This window comes from Xiphias gladius, chromosome 6, assembly GCF_016859285.1.
Source record: "Xiphias gladius isolate SHS-SW01 ecotype Sanya breed wild chromosome 6, ASM1685928v1, whole genome shotgun sequence".
NCBI lineage: Eukaryota > Metazoa > Chordata > Actinopteri > Istiophoriformes > Xiphiidae > Xiphias > Xiphias gladius.
The window spans coordinates 22,265,264-22,283,520 of NC_053405.1; the positions used below are offsets into that span (position 1 = coordinate 22,265,264).

The 18,257-nt window shown below is 43.4% G+C and overlaps 2 protein-coding genes across 5 annotated transcripts; both read left to right on the forward strand.

Annotated features, from left to right (window-relative positions):
* The first annotated feature begins 218 nt into the window (after nucleotides 1-218).
* mysm1 (Myb-like, SWIRM and MPN domains 1) lies at nucleotides 219-6,691 on the forward strand. 3 transcript variants are annotated; one of them, XM_040128622.1, is made up of 20 exons: nucleotides 219-345; nucleotides 533-605; nucleotides 699-769; nucleotides 1,366-1,440; nucleotides 1,538-1,622; nucleotides 1,794-1,892; nucleotides 2,138-2,693; nucleotides 2,792-3,035; nucleotides 3,122-3,252; nucleotides 3,350-3,453; nucleotides 3,541-3,618; nucleotides 3,801-3,883; nucleotides 3,978-4,032; nucleotides 4,309-4,359; nucleotides 4,828-4,902; nucleotides 5,017-5,205; nucleotides 5,290-5,422; nucleotides 5,613-5,718; nucleotides 5,849-5,906; nucleotides 6,030-6,691. In XM_040128622.1, the coding sequence occupies exons 1-20, from the start codon at nucleotides 290-292 to the stop codon at nucleotides 6,378-6,380; spliced, it is 2,673 nt and encodes an 890-aa protein (XP_039984556.1). In that variant the 5' UTR covers nucleotides 219-289; the 3' UTR covers nucleotides 6,381-6,691. The 3 variants fall into 3 exon arrangements, with proteins under 3 accessions (XP_039984556.1, XP_039984557.1, XP_039984558.1); XM_040128623.1 differs by lacking the exon at nucleotides 3,541-3,618; XM_040128624.1 differs by lacking the exons at nucleotides 533-605; nucleotides 699-769; nucleotides 1,366-1,440 and having other exon boundaries at nucleotides 227-345.
* Nucleotides 6,692-6,975: 284 nt separating this feature from the next.
* On the forward strand, nucleotides 6,976-17,900 carry oma1 (OMA1 zinc metallopeptidase). 2 transcript variants are annotated; one of them, XM_040128626.1, is made up of 9 exons: nucleotides 6,976-7,183; nucleotides 7,351-7,855; nucleotides 9,842-10,070; nucleotides 10,229-10,402; nucleotides 10,853-10,960; nucleotides 12,223-12,351; nucleotides 12,654-12,728; nucleotides 13,711-13,860; nucleotides 15,749-17,900. In XM_040128626.1, exons 2-9 carry the CDS (start codon nucleotides 7,458-7,460, stop codon nucleotides 16,091-16,093), a joined length of 1,608 nt encoding a protein of 535 aa, XP_039984560.1. In that variant the 5' UTR covers nucleotides 6,976-7,183; nucleotides 7,351-7,457; the 3' UTR covers nucleotides 16,094-17,900. The 2 variants fall into 2 exon arrangements, with proteins under 2 accessions (XP_039984560.1, XP_039984559.1); XM_040128625.1 differs by having other exon boundaries at nucleotides 6,976-7,855.
* Nucleotides 17,901-18,257: the final 357 nt, after the last annotated feature.

Consider the following 18,257-nt stretch of genomic DNA (forward strand, 5'->3'; position numbering starts at 1 on the left):
ATTGTTCATAGCAATATACAATTACAGAAAATAGAGTGGTTAGAAACCAGTGTAAAAAATATTATGGGAGTGTGGAGGCCGTGGGGAGGGCAGCAACTGGACATTCAGGCGGAGTCAGCCCAGAAGGGGGCAGTAAAGCAGCATCAAGGATGCCAGACGCCATAAACCCCAAAGAGCAGCAAGAGAAATTCGTGCACCCAACCACAAGGTGTCGCTGTGAGAAAACCCGAACACTGCTTCGGGCCAGTCTCTCTCTCCCCCTCTCTTTTGTTTACGTTTATCCAACAACATGGAGGACGAGCTGGTTGTTGACATCGAGGGAGACGACACTGAAGGCAGTATGAAGTAAGAATGCTTACCCGTACTCGTGACTTAACATCCACACTGTGTACTCTAGTCCACGCTAGTTAGCAGAGCGCCTGGCGGGGTTTTCAGTCGCACAGCGCAGGCTACCAGCCGTGCGATGGCGTGCGTCTCCTCGGCTGGTCCCGTGTTGTGTTCACACACCAGCTTCCCCTTCGTTCTGTTGCAGCGAGCCGGACGGAGGGGGTTTAGTCCGGGAGCAGTTCGTGCAGTCGGCGTGGACGAGCAGCGCTGGGATACTGGTATGTTGTTCTCGAAGCTCAGTCATTCAGGTGGCTCTCGGCGTGACTGTGAGTGCCTCCGTCTCACAGACTCTTTCCGTCTCTGTTGTGCAGCCGTGGGAGCTGGACAGCTCCATCAGCCCGGAGAACAGGGAGGTGATAGAGAGAATGTTGCTCGAGGAGCAGTATCCTTTCGCTGTCCGCAAATGCACCACAGGACTTTGAATATCATATAGTCATGATGGCTGCACAGTCTCGAGTAGCTCCTGATGAGCGACAGAGGGGCCTCTGAGGGACAGTAACTGAGCCGAGCACATGTAGAATTCGGTTATTTAGTTTGGTTTGACCGGACAGATTCGGTGGCGTCTACTGAATATTAGATAAACCCAAAGGGGGGGGTCATGCTGAGATGCCGAGATGCCAATGAGTCCAATGTCTTGACCAGTATGGCTGATTTAATAGGACTCCTCCCTGAAACTACTAATTACAGAAATTGACAACAGGAAAATGGAATGAGAAAAAATCTCAAAGTGAGAGGTGGTTTCAAAGGTTTCCAGAAATGAATAATGAATAATAGATTTTTTTTCAGGAGTCATTTATCAAGTATAATTAGCAGACAGTTGCCCATTAAAGTTTCTTAAATTGTAGGATTGGCCGTTTTAAATGTTTGTTCTGTTTCATGTCATTGTCAGTTGAACCGTACTGCACAGTATATTCATTCAGATACAGAGTTTGAAAAACATTTACTGTCATATCTGTTGGTCCTGAACCATACTTGTAGATACTACCTGATAGGTAAGGACATTCCTAATCATATTTGGGAAAGTGATGCTGACAACAAGCCCAAAGTGAAGAAGTAAGTCGGTTCTTCGTTCGGCATTCGCATGAGCGCAGTGCGCCCATTTCTCATGTTGTTCGCATTTATGTCACGCTCCTTTCTGTTGGGTGTTCAGTTCTCCAGCCAAGACCTCGGCCACAGCCTCGGGATCCTCTTCTCGTTGGTCCAAACGGGAAAAGGACCTTTTTGAGGAAGGACTGGTAAGCTCCTCTCTCTCTCTCTCCCCAACACCCATTACTTACATAATATTATTTTCAGTACGTCTCAGTCTTTCTGGACATGTGGAAGTGCTCATTTCTGTACACAGGCCAATAACATGTTCAACCTCAAGTGCATCTGAGTGTAATTAATATGGGGGTGTTTTTCTACAGGCTCAATTTGGTCGGAGGTGGACGAAGATTGCCAAGTTGGTGGACAGCCGTACTGTTCCTCAGGTTAAGAGCTATGCCAGACACTATTTTAAACACAAGGTGAGACTTCTCTTTACATTATCCCTGTTTGACCCTGCTACTTAGATAGCATGCAGGTCTACACACAAGTCTCAGTTTGCTGATACAAGCGTAAATGTAGTAGTCTCTCTTAACAAGTGTTTTTCAACACGGTTAAATAGCTCGCCTAATTACTCTTGAATCTGAACCAGATTCAAGTCCTTGGGAAGGCTTTTGAAATAAGAACGAAGGACAAACAAACTTCCATCATCTGTACATTTTTTCAGGCTGAATCAGAACCCAGATCTGCAGCTCCCTCTGCAGGACCTGTGCCGCACCCCCCTCAGCCCACATCCAGTCATGCATCCACTCTGGCCAACACTGTCCGTATTGAGAAGCTGTCTGATGATGAGGATGAGGATGTAGACATCACCGATGACCTGAGTGATGAAGGAAACGCTGGCGATAAATCACAGGCTCTGCTCAAAACTGGGTTCTGTGAGCCAGAGCAGCCAACAGGCTCTGAGATTCAGAGAGACAGTCCCAGAGGAGAACAGAAAGAGGCAGGACAGGCTGAAGTAGAGAGCACCCAGGAGAAAAAGGGCCAACACAGCCACATCTCTCTGTCTCCACCAAGTCAACAACCCTCATCTAAATTCCCTTGCTTGGAGGAGCCTGTTGTCACGGAGTTAGACAATACAGTGCCCCCTCTTCTAAAAAGCCCTCGGACAGGAACTCAGAAAGACTCAAAGCAAATGAATGATGAGTATGAAGTCCAGAGCTCCCAGTCTGAGAGCTCAGGACAGACCGGTCAACTGGAAGAAGCCTGTAGTGATGGGACAGGTAATTCACACTTGCTGTTGTCATTTCCATGCTTTTCTCTTGTGAATTTACTGTACATTGCGATTTGTTAAGAAAAAGTCTTATGTTTTGCCTCCCAGATTCTGCTGATAAGATGGAGCAGATTCTAAATCAGAGATCAGAAGAAGACCTGGGGGAGGCGGAGGAGAACGAGGACGAGGAAGAGGAAGAGGAGGAGCTCAAGGTACCTGAGCAGGAAATTATGATGGACAAGGAGACCATCACTGAGGATGAGAAACAAGCTATTCCAGAGTTCTTTGAGGGACGGCCATCGAAGACCCCTGAAAGATATCTGAAGATCAGAAACTACATCCTGGATCAGTGGTATACAACTCATTTGTTAATTTCCCAATTGCACCACAACTGTACAGAAGAGGTGTTTTTTTTTTTTTAATGTCTCTGTTTGCCAGGTTGAAGAGCAGGCCTAAGTACCTGAACAAGACGTGTGTTCGCCCAGGCCTGAAGAACTGTGGAGACGTCAACTGCATTGGGAGGATACACACCTACCTGGAACTCATCGGGGCCATCAACTTCAACTGTGGTAGCCCTGCTGAGCTTGTAGCAGCATTTGCGTCTGTTCTGGTTCTTTTAAAATTTTGCGTCCCTTTTCACTCCGAGCTCTGTCTCATCTCTCACAGAGCAAGCAGTGTATAATCGCCCAAAGGTTGTGGACCGCTCCAAGCATAAGGAGGGCAAAGATGTGCTTGAGGCCTATCAGCTCGCTCAGAGACTGCAGAGCATGGTAGGTACTCTTACACTCCGACACCTCACCTCAAGCATCTACACCATGAGCTTGCTGGACCTTGAGCTAACTGCTGATCGGTTGTAGCGGACCAGGAAGCGCCGTGTGAGGGACATCTGGGGAAACTGGTGTGATGCTAAAGACTTGGAGGGACAGACATATGAGGTTTGGACACTGTCAGACATGCGCACGCACACGCACACGCACGCACACACACACACACACACACACACACACACACACACACACACACACACAGACATACAGACATGCACACACCGGTATCGATCACTGGGTGATTCCCATTGGCATATTCACTGATCCTGTGTTGTTTGTGTTTCCATCAGCATCTCAGTGCTGAGGAACTCGCTCTGCAGAGAGAGGAGATGAAGAAGCAGCCTAAACCCTGCAAGATGTCCAGATACAGAGGGTGAGCGTGATGGATTGATTCATAATGTACTGTATTCCTCACAGCCTCGTATTTATAGATATAGAAATACTTAAGAACTCTCTCCTTCTTCTAGGTCTTTTGATCCCTTCCAGCTGATTCCCTGCAGGTCTTTTGGAGATGATGTACAGGTCAGTGGCCATCTCTCGCATCATTCAGTCACCAGTAATGTAGTCCACCATGCAGGATCGGCATCTCATCACCCATTTAATCAGCGTTACTGTATGTCTTCGTAACCTTCGTAACAGTTTAAATTGGAGAGCGCAGTCAGCTTCCCCAGCTTGTATTGTATTTGTATCGTCTTCTTGTATTTGTTATGTACAACTGTATCAACAGCATAGACCCAACTATATATTAACAGTTCTAATTATTTGTATTAATCTTTTTTTTTTTTTCTGTTCTCCCAGGAACCGTTCCAGGTCATTGTGTGTGCAGAGACTCTTCTCATCATGGACATGGTACGCTACCAACACAACCACACATGCTGAAGGTGTTCTCCGTGTGGAATCGACCTGACGTGTTCAGAGAGAGCTCTCTTAAAATTGATCATAATTGCTTAATTATGCACTTTTTTATTTATTTATTAATTTTATCCCCCCTTTTCTCTATTTGTTAGTACAGGTTAAAACCTTTCTTGTGTTGTCTTTGATAATATTGTATCATGTGTGTATCAGCTTTTTTCTGTGTTTTATATGCCAAAAACACAGTGAAAATAGCGTTAAAAAAGCGTCAGTCGGCTGGAAGGTTTCTTCAGTGTGCTGTATGCACCATGAGCTAATTAACTGGCTTTTGTGTATTTTTTGTTTTGCTTTCCCGTAAGGCAAGAGGCTCTCTACAATACCACTATTCTCTTTGTTATATTTCATGGTAGAATTATTGTCTCTTTAATTTCTTCCTAAATTGATCAAATGTGCTGTGATCCTCAGCATGCCCATGTGTCGCGGGGGGAAGTCATTGGTCTGCTGGGCGGGACTTTTAATGAGGAAGAGAAAGTATTGAAGGTAGGAGGAGCAGTTTAAGAACAATGTGGAAGTTGACAATAGATAATTTATTGACTATGTGTTTTGAAGTTTGTGAAGTTTGTGGAACCAACTGTCCCATATGTTTGTGTGTAGATCTGTGCAGCAGAGCCATGTAACAGTGTTAGTACAGGTTTGCAGTGTGAGATGGACCCGCTCTCTCAGACGCAGGCCTGTGATGTGCTGTCATCCTTGGGCTTGAGTGTGGTGGGCTGGTACCACTCACATCCCTCCTTCCATCCAAACCCTTCAGTACGGGACATAAACACACAGGACCAGTTCCAGGTAAAATGAATGGATCAGAGACGCCATGTTCCAGTTAGTCTTTGTGTGTCTCTAGTCTGATTTCATGTGTCCTGATTGGTCCAGAGTTACTTCTCACGTGGTGGAGCCCCCTTCATTGGTATGATAGTGAGCCCATACGACCCAGCTAATCCATCCCCCCACTCCCAAACCACCTGTTTGTTGGTGAAAGAGAGCCAGGAGCCCTCAGGCCCCCAGAGTATGTCTAACACTCACACACACACACACACACACACACACACACACACACACACACACGACATGACTCAATACTTCAAAACAGTTAGGATCAAGAGGCTTTGAAATCAAGCTGACAACGTAGGTCAGTGATTTCTGTACACATTACCACAGTTTATCCTCTGGCTGAGTGTCTCTCCGTTCCTCCACAGAGCTGCCCTACAGATTCGACTTCCTGTCATCACAAGACATCCCAGACTGGGAACAGACGATGAGGAGAGCTCAGTGGATCATCCACAAATACTCCCAAACACCTGGGTAAGTGAGACACAAGACTGTAGTGGCCATTCTGACACATGTGGTCTAATGCTGATCCCAATTTTTTTGTGATATTAAACAGTTTTTTTGTTGAGTGACTAAACTGTTATTTCATGTTATGTTTGGTCAGGAGTGTGCAGTTGGACAGATTTTTCCGAAAAGACTCTCATCTCACCTGTTTGGAGAAGGTCAGTCTAGCCTGTCAGTACTGCTGATTTGTACATCCCATTGCATAATGTCTTTTTTAACCGATTTACCTCTGCTTTAACTATTTTATTGTCTCTGCCTCATTTGACTCCTCCTCCCTTTAGATGCTGTCATCTCTCGCCAGGTACCTGGAGCCCCTGCCGGATGATGAGGGAGACCCCTTCCTCACCCAGATCCAGGCCCTTTTCCAGTCAGACTTTATTGCTAAGCAGCAACAGGAGGAGGGAGACTCTTTGAATACCTCATCCAGACCAGTGGACTCAGATGACTTTGCTTTTGATCAGCTGATCAGCCATGAGAAGCCCCAGGAAGGGAGAGGAGACTCTGATCAGGAGTCTGGCAGAGTTGCAGACAACAGTGTACAGCCCAGCACAGACACAGACTCAGAGACAAACAGCAACACAGTGTTACATCTGGGCTCAGTGTTAACAACTGAACATGACTACTTACTTTGATGGACCAAATGTCTCTTACTTGTACTATACAACAATTATTTAACTCATAAAAATACCAACTTTTATGTAAACACTATGAAGCGTAGTATCAGTATTACAAACTTTCTCATTAAATTTTTTTAATTATATTTTATTATGTTAGAATCAGATTGAGTTCATATTAAAATCCTTTAACCAAACACCTAATGATTGACCTGATAGGTGTGTGTCTTTGTCTGTGTGTGTGATGTTTTAGAGTGTGTGTAATGGTGAAAGTTTTCTCAGTTCTGCTGGTTTCTTTTACACACGAAATTAAAAATGTATTTTCATATTATGTGGTCTTGTTTTATCTTATCTATTATTTTTTTTTGGTGTAACAGCTTGACACATTTAAGGATCTGTCGTTCACAACAGTGTTAAAATAGATACATAATTTTGCCTCCTCCAACCAAAAGAATGTCGAAAAGTAGTCGTATTTCTCTGTCAGTTAAAGGAAAATGCTAGCTTCCCTATCGATTAGGTTAATTTTGTTAAACTTGTCCACGAGGATTCATAATTATTAACCGTCAAGTTTAACGCCAGATCTCTTAACTGCGCCCGGAACTGGTGGTGCGCATTCGTTTCTAGGGGGAGACATTTTGGAGGCAGGAGCGCCAAACTACCTAAACAATCAAAGTTCCGTTCAGGTCGTTGTTAAAGTACTAACGTTTCGCGTCGCAAGGACATTGAGTGTTTAACTCAGCGTGTGAGGGTGTTGTAAATCAAACTTTCCTCGACAAATACAAAACGTTTCAGTCTGCGGCGGCCGGACAGTCCTAACCAAGGTTAGTTGTAGCTAGCGTCCGCTGTTAGCAATGACATTGACAGCTGAGAACAGTTGGAACCGTCAAACACGAGTGTCAAAGTAACAATCTGGAGAAAGAAAAAAAAAAAAGTGAACGTCCTCTGACAGTCATTTCTACACTAAAATGAGGAATTTCCTACTTCGCAGATGAAAGGCAGACGTGTTGGCGTCGTCTGCCGTAGTAAAATCCCTGGCAGCTGTTCGGTGAGTTTGAGTAGTGGGTCAGGAAGAGTTGTATCACAAGCACAAGGACGATGGTTTTACTCTCTCTGCATCTTTTACGGAGCAGTCGCTTCTGTTGGCTCTCTCCGCATCTGGCACGAAACGTCCAGGTCTACAAACCAGCTGGATATCCTCTGAAGAAGGCGCACTCTGTGTCCTCTCAGATCAGCTGTCAACGAGCAACAAACTCTTTCCACTTCAGAGCCACTCAGACTGGACCACCTCTGTTATTCTGTGGCAATGGACCGACGGTGTGTTTCCAGATTAGTCCCAAAACCACCTCGCCCCTGCACTCCGGTCCTGTGCAGACACCGTGCAGACACCAACTCCACCACTTCCACACCTCAGCCCCCCTCAGGGCCCTGCCTGCTCCTCTCATATGGATGGTGCTGAAACCTCTGCAGAAGCTCATGGCTATAATACTGGGCAGGTAGGAGACACGCTGGAGCTCTACAGTGTTGCCTTATTATTATAGACTTAAGTGTCTAACAAATATTGATCCATCAAAACATACACTCACTAAGCACTTTATGAGGAACAGCAATACTAATACTAGTTTGGGCCTTTGTGGCATAGATTCGAAAGGATGCTGGAAAGAATCATTTGAGATTCTGGTCCATGTTGACATGACTGCATAAAATAATTTATGCAGATTTTTCAGCTGCACAATTATGCTGCCAATCTCCCGCTCTCCCAGATCCTAAACGTGTTCTACTGGATGCAAATCTGGTGACTGTGGAGGTCACTGAAGTACACTGAACTCATGATCATGAAACCAGTTTGAGACGACTTTTGCTTTGAGACATGGGGCATTTTCATACTGGAAGAAGCCATTAGAAGATGGTAAACTGTGGCCATAAAGGGATGCACATGGTCAGCAACAATACTCAGACAGGCTGTTGCATTCAAACCATGACTGATTGGTATCAAGGGGCCAAGAAAAAATTCCTACACCATTACACCACCACCACCACCACCGGCCTAGACTGTTGACACAAGGCAGGTTGGGTCCATGGATTCATGCTGTTGACTGCAAATTCTTACTCAACGTTTGATCTGATGTGCATTCCGAGATACTTTTCTACTCACCACAGTTGTAAAGAAGGGTTATCTGAGTTACCGTAGACTTTCTGCCAGCCCCAACCAGTCTGGTTATTCTTCTTTGACCTTTCTCACCAACAAGGTGTCTCTGTCTGCAGAACTGCGGCTCAATTGATTTTTTTTTTTGTTTTTAGCACCATTCTGAGTAAAACTCTAGAGGCTGTTGTGTGTGAAAAGCCCAGGAGATCATCAGTTTTAGAAATACTCACATCAGCCCGTCTGGCACATACAATCCTGCCATGGTCAAAGTTAATGAGATTGCATTTTTTTTACCCATTCTGACATTTGATGATAAACATCTCAAGCTCCTGACCTGTATCTGCAGGATTAGATGCATTGCACAGCTGCCACACGATTGGCTGATTGGATAATTGCATGAATAAGCAGGCGTTCCTAAGAAAGTGCTTGATGACTGTATACAGTTTAATATAACACACTGAAAATTTGTTATATCATATTCAATACATAAATATAGTAACACGATAATGCATGATTATTCTGAATACTTTTATTGGTTGACTATCTTCAAGTGCAAATAGAAAAGCAGGCCGATTCTTAGCAACCATTTCATAGTCTGTAAATGTATTCATTGCTTTAAGGCAAAATATGATTTCATTACACTTTAGGTATTGTGTTCATTAAATAATGAACACATTGCTAATTGTTTTATCAACAACTGTATTCATTGTGTAATTTAAATAAGAACAAATAAATGGCTTTATAATTTTTTGCCTTGTCTCTGTCCATTAATTGGGTTTAATTAACTGGTAAAAATAAACCACTGAAGTAGAGTGACAGTGTGATAGCAACATTTGCCACACATGAGCCTCCATAACTCACAGCATCAGTGAGGCTTCATTAATTAATTTGGTTTTATTTTCGGTTACATAAGTAATGCGGAAAAAATTTCTAGCCCCCTTTCATAGACCTCCCTGTAATACCCTGTTTTATGTAGTCACTATTTCAAAAAGTCTTGGCCTACTTTCTTACTTTAATATTTGACTTTTTCCTCTGGGCAAGCACATGAAATTACTTTGGCATCTTGTGCATAGTACATTGTTGTGAACATATTTTATGCATGTTTGGATATTATTCTCTTGGCCAGGGCTACTTTGTAAAAGAGATTGATCTCAGTGCGTCTGCCTGGATTCCTACACTTCTAACTAAAACTTTGGTTGTTTTTTTGCTGAGATTCATTCTTTTATTTTCATGTTTTACCACTGTAGGGCAGCATATGGTTTTACATTTACTGCATGAGGCTGTGTGAGCTACACAAACAGATATCACAGACCTTTTGGCCTCCCTTTGTGTACAGGAGTATAAGGAAGTGGTGGGTGGCTCTACCAGTCAACCGCCGGCAGCTCATGCGCGAATGGGCCTGGCAGCGCCGCTGGCATATGGCAGTGGGGGCAGGTGTTGCTATGGTGATTGCAGCTGTCCTTCTCCTGACCCACCTGGATGAGTCCCCCGTGACGGGACGGACCCGCCTCCTGGTTTTCAGCAGAGAGAACTACATGGAGCTGGCTGCTCTGACTTCAGAGGCTGTGAGAGAGGGAGAGGGGACAAACATGATGTGTATGTGTGTCTGTGTTTTACAAGAAGACAGACAAGACATTTAGTTAAATGGATAGAGGGGGAGAAATGTATGATGAAAAGTTAAAGAAAAAAAACTTCCTTAAAAAATTTTAACTGTGTGTTTCAGTACATGGAGGAGTTTGCAGAGCTGCTGGTTCCAGTCACTGACCCTCGTCACAAAGTGGTAGAGCGGGTGGTGCAGCATCTGGCACAAAGGAACAAGGACATCCCTGAAGTGTCCGATGTCACCTGGAGTGTCCATGTGGTGCAAAGTCCCAACGTCAACGCCTTTGTCCTACCGGTCAGTAAAAGAAAGACAGACCAAAAATTAAGAGATTTTTATGCATTTTCATAATATCACACCTTTACATCCTTAAACTCATTTGTGAGGATGCCTCGGCATAATAGTGTGTGTTGTGAAATGTGTTTCTCTCATTACCTATCCTTGTGACACCGAGTGATCAAGATAGAAAGGTTTACACACTATATTTTTCTTATTTTTGTGCGCTGCCCATATGAAAAAACTATTTGATAGTAAAATATGTACAAATGATAGGTAAATAATTCATACTGAGAATTTACTGTAAATTACTCAGATTACTAAATAGCTGGGATTTATAGCATTGGGATACGTCACCTCGGTTATAGGTTGAGGTAACTTGTCAGTCTCAGAGCAGTTTACAGTGATTGTTTATAGAATATCTTCAAACACTATGTGGCTCAGATTTGGATTTTATTTTCCTATACGTAGAACGGGAAAGTGTTCATGTTTACGGGGATGCTGGATGCTGTGGCGGACATTCACCAGCTCACCATTGTCCTGGGACACGAGATGGCTCATGCTTTATTGGGACACTCTGTAAGTACATAAACCTCTTCATTCTGTGTTTGTGATTGTGGCAATTTTTATACCCCGATCATATCACCTATTACATCATTTAATGTAGTCCTTCACCTTACGTATGTAGTCAGTCACTTCATTTTTTTAAAGATAATTTTGACATTCATAGTACACTTGGTGTTATTTTCCTGCTTCCCGGCACAGTAACAACAGGTCATTATTGTTGGTACAATAGGCAAGGATTTGTACCTGGCATTGTATTTATTTACAGAAAGAATTCACTCATTGCAAATTGCAGTTGCGGGAGCGAGTCAAGCAGTTAAACACAAAGTTTAATGCAGAAAATATGGAAACCTTTTTGGCTCTGTAAAGAATTAATAGATTTCCTGAGGCTGAAGTGATGCAGTGAACAAAGACCTGTGTATAGTATGCTGACATCTGAGAGGCTTAGATAACAGTAGCAGACCTTGCTGTGCAAGAGGATGAGTCACTGAAAACACTTTAAGTGCAAATAATGTTCAAGAACAAAGTTTAGTCATTTAGAAGCCCTTGGTACACAGAGCAGAAGTTACAGCTGGAAATCTTCCAGGTCTCTCCCACATAAGGTCATAAAATACGTATGTGGACCTCCTGTGGTTATGTGCACAACACACTGAGAGACCTGAATGTTCATCATCAGCCCCCCACTCGGTCTCAGAAGTGTAGTAATGGTGTAAGTGGCATCAGTTGCAGTGTTGTTGCATCAGCCAGTGGTAAAGACTCACTGACAGTCACCTCCAAACACTTACTAATCCTGTTTGCGCTATGATGACCAGAGTCCTGTCGACCTACGGCACTGTCATGCTTTATTCATTCTTCTCAGATGGCTGTTTTTACTAGGGCAATGAATGCCCGTTCTTGTTGTTCTAAAAAAGTGGCTAACAAAGTGGGTATTTCAAGACTTTAAATGTCCTCAGAGGAAAATGCTTGAAGGAGATTTTAATTAGATGATGGGAATGAGCATCGATGGTCTTGGTATTACCAAGTAGGTGTGCTCTATTGGATTGGCTGTTAAGACCTCTAAATCTGTTACAGAGTTAAAGTTCCACTAAAATAGATGGGAACAATCAATATGTTCTAGCTGCCTCATCCACCTCCCAAAAACTTTTTGCCTCTATTTTTCTCTCCCTTTCCCCATTTTCTTCATTTTGTATCCCAAACCTTTACTTTCCTCCTTCCTTCCTTTTCTCCGCTGTCACCTCCTCCTTGTCATCCCACCTCCCTCTGCTCTCCTCCCCCAGGCAGAACAGGCCAGTCTGTCTCATGTCGTGGACCTTCTGTCCCTTATTCTGCTGACAGCCATCTGGGCCATGTGTCCTCGAGACAGCTTGGCACTGCTGGGACAGTGGGTACAGGACAAGCTTACACAGGTGTGACAGATTCACAAATGTTACCTATGTACTATGTATAATACTATTTCCTTGTTGCCACTCAATCGAAGACACATCAGAATTATCACACTTTATACACATGCATACATGTTTTCTGACAAGGCAACAACACAATTTTACTAGATGTTATTTTAATCACATTATTGTACATTTGTCTGAAGTCTGAAAATGAAATGACCGGAACCGACTTGTACTTGCTAATTTTGCTAAGGGAATGTGTATGAATGTTAATGTAGCCTCCAGTGCAACCTCATACATACACTATTATCTCTCCCTCACAGCTGATGTTCAGCCGTCCCTACAGTCGGAAACTAGAGGCTGAGGCCGACAAAGTCGGATTGCAGTTGGCTGCTAAGGTATCATTATCCCCAGTGTGTTATTTTCTTAAAGCTCACTCTACTGATTTTATACATGAAGTTCAGTTTACTTGTCAGGAGGAGTGCTACTCAGCCTGTGAAATGTATGACATTCTTATAATCTCTTCTATGGCTCCTGAGGATCTTACCAAAGTTTTTTTATTGCATTTTTTAAATCCAATGTATTGTTTATTTAACAGGAACAATGCACAATACATTTATTGTTCCAGAAACAGTATACCTAAAAGGTCATTTTAATCTGCAGTCCCTTGGCGGAGGCCAGCAATGATGCGCAGGTTGAAGAAGTAAAAGATAACAGTCAGTTGTGGTGAATTAAAACCTTACACTTTGAAAAACAGACTAAATAAAACATTAATAAATCTGAAAAACAAAACAAAAAAGATCATACAACAGAAAGACAATACTAGTTCCCAAGTAGAGAGCATAACCTCATTAAAAACAGACAGACAGTTAAAAGATATTTCAAAAATGTCAGTCTGTTTTCAGTCTGTTTTTGACCTACTGAGATCATCCTTACTCAGATTGAGCTTTACTTAAAATTTTTAACATAAAGCCTACAAGTGGGCGTCTAATGAAATATGCTGTTGACTTGCATTATGAGAAATATAGGATATAGCATTTTTGGATATTGACCCTTACAAGGGATTTAAACTTTAACATTCTTAGTATTTATGACAGCACTTAAAATCATTGGGGCTTTTGGGGGGGGTCATGCCTAATGATTAACGACCTTTTTGATCTTTACAGTGTAATTAGTATTTTAACACTGCAGAATTACACTCCTCTAATGTCACTGCTCTAAAGCCCTGTAATCTGTCTGCAGAGCACTAGGGGGCACTGTTGTCCAACTAAACTAACCTTACATGATGGTTGAACAAGGACTTTCATCTTAGCACAAGAAAGAGGGATGCCACATTGTGTCTGTGTTTCTGATTCCGCGGGGTGTGTGTGTCCTTCTTAGGCCTGTGCAGATGTGCGAGCGGGCCCCGTTTTCTGGCAGCAAATGGAAATCAGAGACCAGCTGACAGGGGAGGGCACGCTCCCCGAGTGGCTGTCCACACACCCGTCGCACAAGAACAGATTCACTCAGCTGGACTGTCTCATACCACAGGTACAGATGCACACAGTCATGATTCCTTGTTCATTTCGAATAACATCATGGCTTAAAACTAGCTATGAAGTGTCTTCTTTACCTCAGTTATTTAAGTAAACACATACCTGCAGTTCTGATCCAAGTATTTGTCTAAAAGACTTTTTGATCCCTGTGTAAAGAGAGAGCCCAAAATCCCGTCTGTTGTTTAGGAGAAACAGTGTAACCGTGGGAGCAGTTGGAAGGAGTCTTAATGGCACTAATAGAGCATCTGGAGAGATGTATATCCACCTGCAGACATGTGGAGGGGAGGGCAGAGAGGAAGGAGAGACTTGGGGAGGAGAGGAAAAGATGCAGGGTTTTAGGAAGACAGGAAAAACATTTTGCCACACTGGGGCCTAGATATCTGCTAAACTACATTTCTTGGAGGCTTTGAAATGAGGACCTAAAAGGAAACAGCCCCACATTAGCAGCTCAATCGCACATGCTCACACACTGTGCCGGTGCTGTGGCGAGACAATCATTGGTATCTTAAGGCTAAAAAGAAAGCAAGAAGCAGTTAAGACAGCAACTTCTACGAAAAAAGCGTCAGCAACAGCAGTCATTATATCTTACATGTGCATGTGTGTTTGTGTCTGAGGGAGAGAGAGATTAACAACCTGTCAGGCAGCAGCAAATTTAACCTTGTAATGATTGTGAGTTGGACTGTTGGTACACCGTCAGATGCTCCAAGCACGAAAGACGAACAGATGGGTAAACCGCTAATTGTCCATCAGGCGCCTGTGTCGCTGAGTGCGTGCATTTTCTATGTGTGAGTGTGTGTTATATGTATTTGCCGATGCCCCATATCATATCCCTGTGTGGTAGATTGACCTCTAGCAGCAGTCGTTGCCAAGGCCAGGCTGTAGCCACAGGCAGCGAAGTGATAAAGACTGTTGTTTGGGGGACTCATTGGCCAGCATTGTGTGTGTATGTGTGTGCTGAGAAAACTTTCTAGCTCTGCTATCTGCAGTACCCTCCTCACCCCCAATTCGTTCAATCCAGCATAGCGGCACATATGAGCCACTTAACAGTTGAGCTCAGTTGGGTGAAAGTGAGGCATAATGTGATGTTTTTAACCTTGCGAGCGGTGACAGCATCAAGCTAGTTAACCCGACTCTTGTGAGGGCACTCCGCCTCCACTAGTGCACTCATCATCCTTGAGCAAAGCGCATTAAGTCCACTGGTAGCATGAGAGCGAGACCATGTTGAGTGTGAAACCGAGTACATGTATGTGTTCAGAGTCTTGTAAGTGATTCTAAGTGTGAGATTAATGAGTTGGGTGTGTGCATGTGTGTGTGGGGGTTTGTGAGACAGACAGAAATAATGGGTTGGGAATTGCTTGTGGTTCATGGCTACCAGCTCCCCTTATCCAAACTGTGTGGGATTGATTTAAAGTAGAGGAGCTACATCCTCTAACATTTTTAGGGATTATCTAAGGATATTTTTAGCCATGCTAGCAACAGTCTGAGGTTCAGGTGGTCCACTACTTTGGTCCACACTGAGATATATCTATTTTGGACGGGTTGAAATTTTTTACAGACATTCACGGTCCCCAGAGGATGAACCTTACTGAGTTTTTAATTTAACAAATATTTAGATTTCTTACCAAATACTGGGAAAGCTAATGACTACCCCTTGATCCTGCGTTAAGTGCAAATTAGCAAACATTAGCAAGCTAACACACTAAACTAAGATGTGTTAGCATTTAGCGCAAAGCATCGATGTGCACCTATTTTTAAAGTTGTTATATTTTATCTTGAATTTAAAGTGTAGTTTTCCTTTTTTCTTTATACTTACTGCTCTAATATAGTAAAAACTATCTGTGTGTCTGTTCTTCATTGTCCCTCTCTCTCTCCTTGTTGCGCAGGCTCTGGAGTTGAGGGAAAGTTGCATCTGCCCTGCTCTACCTGCTACTGACCCTCGTGTTGTCTTCTCCAAGAGCGTCCAGGTGTTGCTAAAAAACGCCAAGAACCAGGGGAGAGGAGGGCCAGAAGGGGCAAGCAAGCCCCACCTGCCCCACAGCCACGCCTCACTCCCCACTGCCCTGCCTGCAGCTCTGCTTGCGCAAACTGCAGTTACTCCTTCCCCATATGTGGATCAAGAAAGCAAAGGTCCAGTCCCAGTTGTAGCATCAGAGACAGCTGTAGCGGCCCCTGTCCCAGCTCCAACTGAGGGTGACGGACCACATGATGGGGTGCAGATCACCAGCTGACAGGGGTGTTAAATCCTTCTACTTCTACAGTTCTCCACTGACGGAACTGGACTATTTACTACTGTCAAAAGACACTTTATCATTTACATTTCAGCGACTCTGAAATTGGTGCACAGGTGGTAAAGGCGTAAAGTTCCCATCCGCCATTGCAGAGATCCTTGTTGCTGCTCTCCAGCTTCCTACTGGTTGGTCAAGGTACCAGCACAATGGAGGATGGAGCTGGGGGTGGTGGTGTGAAGAGAAGTGTCTGGGGTCTTTCTAAATTAAGAGAAAAATGGTGGAAAAAAGTCACCGAAAATAAGCAGAATAAGAAAACAAAATCAGTGCCCCTCCTGACCTTTCCCTCTACTGCAGCATTCTGCTGACTGAACTGTACAGTGTTATCCATGCCTAGTGACTGAAAAGATGCCACAATAATTAGATAACCTCGAATGGGGAAATGCTGAATTAATAAGTAAAGCTTCCATACATTGCACGATTAATATGTGCATTATTCATTGACACACGGCAACAGACGAGAGTAATCACTTTGTGTGTGCATGTTGGAGGGTGTGTCCATCGCAGACAGAGGACTTCTACATTACATTCTCATTATGACTACTGCATTCTCATGCCACACACACAGCACTTTCTCTAGCCTGAGAGACTTAATGGTGTAAATCTATGCCATGTTGTTTGCCGGTTTTAAAACACAGCCTTCTACACAGGAATGCCAATATCCACTGTCCAGCTTGGAGAAATGTGTCATGGGATTTTGTAAAATCTTATTCAACAGGGCAAGATGACTGATTCTTATTTACAGCAGCAGTGAAGAGGGAAGGGCAGTTATGCTTCATATCTTGGTAATCTTTTGTGTGTGCTGAAACAAACACACTTGGTTATGTTGTGAAATCCAAAGCGTACTACTTTGTTTTCATTTGGGATAAATTATGTTATTTGTGTCATGCATTTTAGCTGCATTTTAGCTGCTGAGCCTGTATCTGCTGAGCCTGTATCAGCTTGCGAAACATCAGTCGAGTCTTACAGCGGCTGTGGAAGCTTCGTTTTACTGCAGACAGGGTAGGTCTATATTAGAGTCTGGGTCTGTATTAGAATAAGTGGCCAGTGATTGGTTTTGTGCTAAACAGTGCAATGGAAAGCCAAAATAATATTGGTTTTTGCATATCAATATCTGAGCAGAAATGTGCTCTGTTTGCAAGTGGCAGGCAAAAAAATAAAACCTTGGGATGAAAAAAAGCATTTTCCATTGTGAGTGCCTCTAAAATTCAAATGGATGACAGATGTACATTTATCAACAAGAGACATGAAAATTATGGAAACCCAATGTTTTATATACTGTGTGTGTGTACGTGTGTGAGAGAGTATGAGAAAATTATCATTCTGTATGAAATTGCATAAGAACATCAAAACACTTCTGTTGCCACACCAACCAATTAAGACAGTGGGTGAAGGATGAGTTTCTTCTGAAGTGTTTCAATGTGTATTTCTATGTGTCTGGTAGCAGCAGTTATAGCACTTACTCGTTGATGCCAGGCTCCTGGGGGAATGGGGAAATTCTTGGCTGGCCTCTCACGGCTGATCAGACAGATGTAAAGTCTGGAAAACTCATAGACAAGATTACACCAAACCGGTCGTGATCAGATAAAAGCCACTAGAATTCCCAACAGTCAACCTCATCACAGTGCTTTTGTAATATCCTCCAACTGTTACAAGTTCTTGCTTGTTGAATACAAGATCAATCTTGTGGTATCTCTGTGTATTAAAGAGCATCAGAGCAACATCCAAGTAATTTTTAGAGCAGGGACCTCCTTACCTTCTGCTTCAGGAGAAAAGGGTAAACCAAAACTAAGATATCTTGAGGTGTTCCTCCTCCTGGTGACACAGCTTTGACCTTTTCAGGATTTTTGGATGCACAACTGCCATTCATTCGAATGGAGGCTTCTCGTTTCCTGGCCGCATTGTTGTGTGCATGCTGAAGCATCTGGATGCTGCTCCCTCACCACTCAGAGAGAAATTGGAACATGAGCAGGCAACAGATGACACACTCGCACCCAGGGGTAATTGTAATGAGCGTGATACAATACACACACACTGCGCTGAGTAATTGTAGCCTACTGCTAGAGACTAAACAATACTGCAACAGAGGGCTTAATCAAGGAAAACA

Excerpts from the sequence above, each read along its gene's own strand:
- mysm1 (XM_040128622.1), top strand. The coding sequence starts at position 290 with ATGGAGGACGAGCTGGTTGTTGACATCGAGGGAGACGACACTGAAGGC. Across the intron at positions 4,360-4,827 it reads CTCTTCTCATCATGGACATG|CATGCCCATGTGTCGCGGGG; the intron begins GTACGCTACCAA and ends TGTGATCCTCAG. Across the intron at positions 5,907-6,029 it reads ATCTCACCTGTTTGGAGAAG|ATGCTGTCATCTCTCGCCAG; the intron begins GTCAGTCTAGCC and ends TCCTCCCTTTAG.
- oma1 (XM_040128625.1), top strand. The coding sequence starts at position 7,458 with ATGGTTTTACTCTCTCTGCATCTTTTACGGAGCAGTCGCTTCTGTTGG. Across the intron at positions 10,071-10,228 it reads CTGCTCTGACTTCAGAGGCT|TACATGGAGGAGTTTGCAGA; the intron begins GTGAGAGAGGGA and ends TGTGTGTTTCAG. Across the intron at positions 10,961-12,222 it reads ATGCTTTATTGGGACACTCT|GCAGAACAGGCCAGTCTGTC; the intron begins GTAAGTACATAA and ends CTCCTCCCCCAG.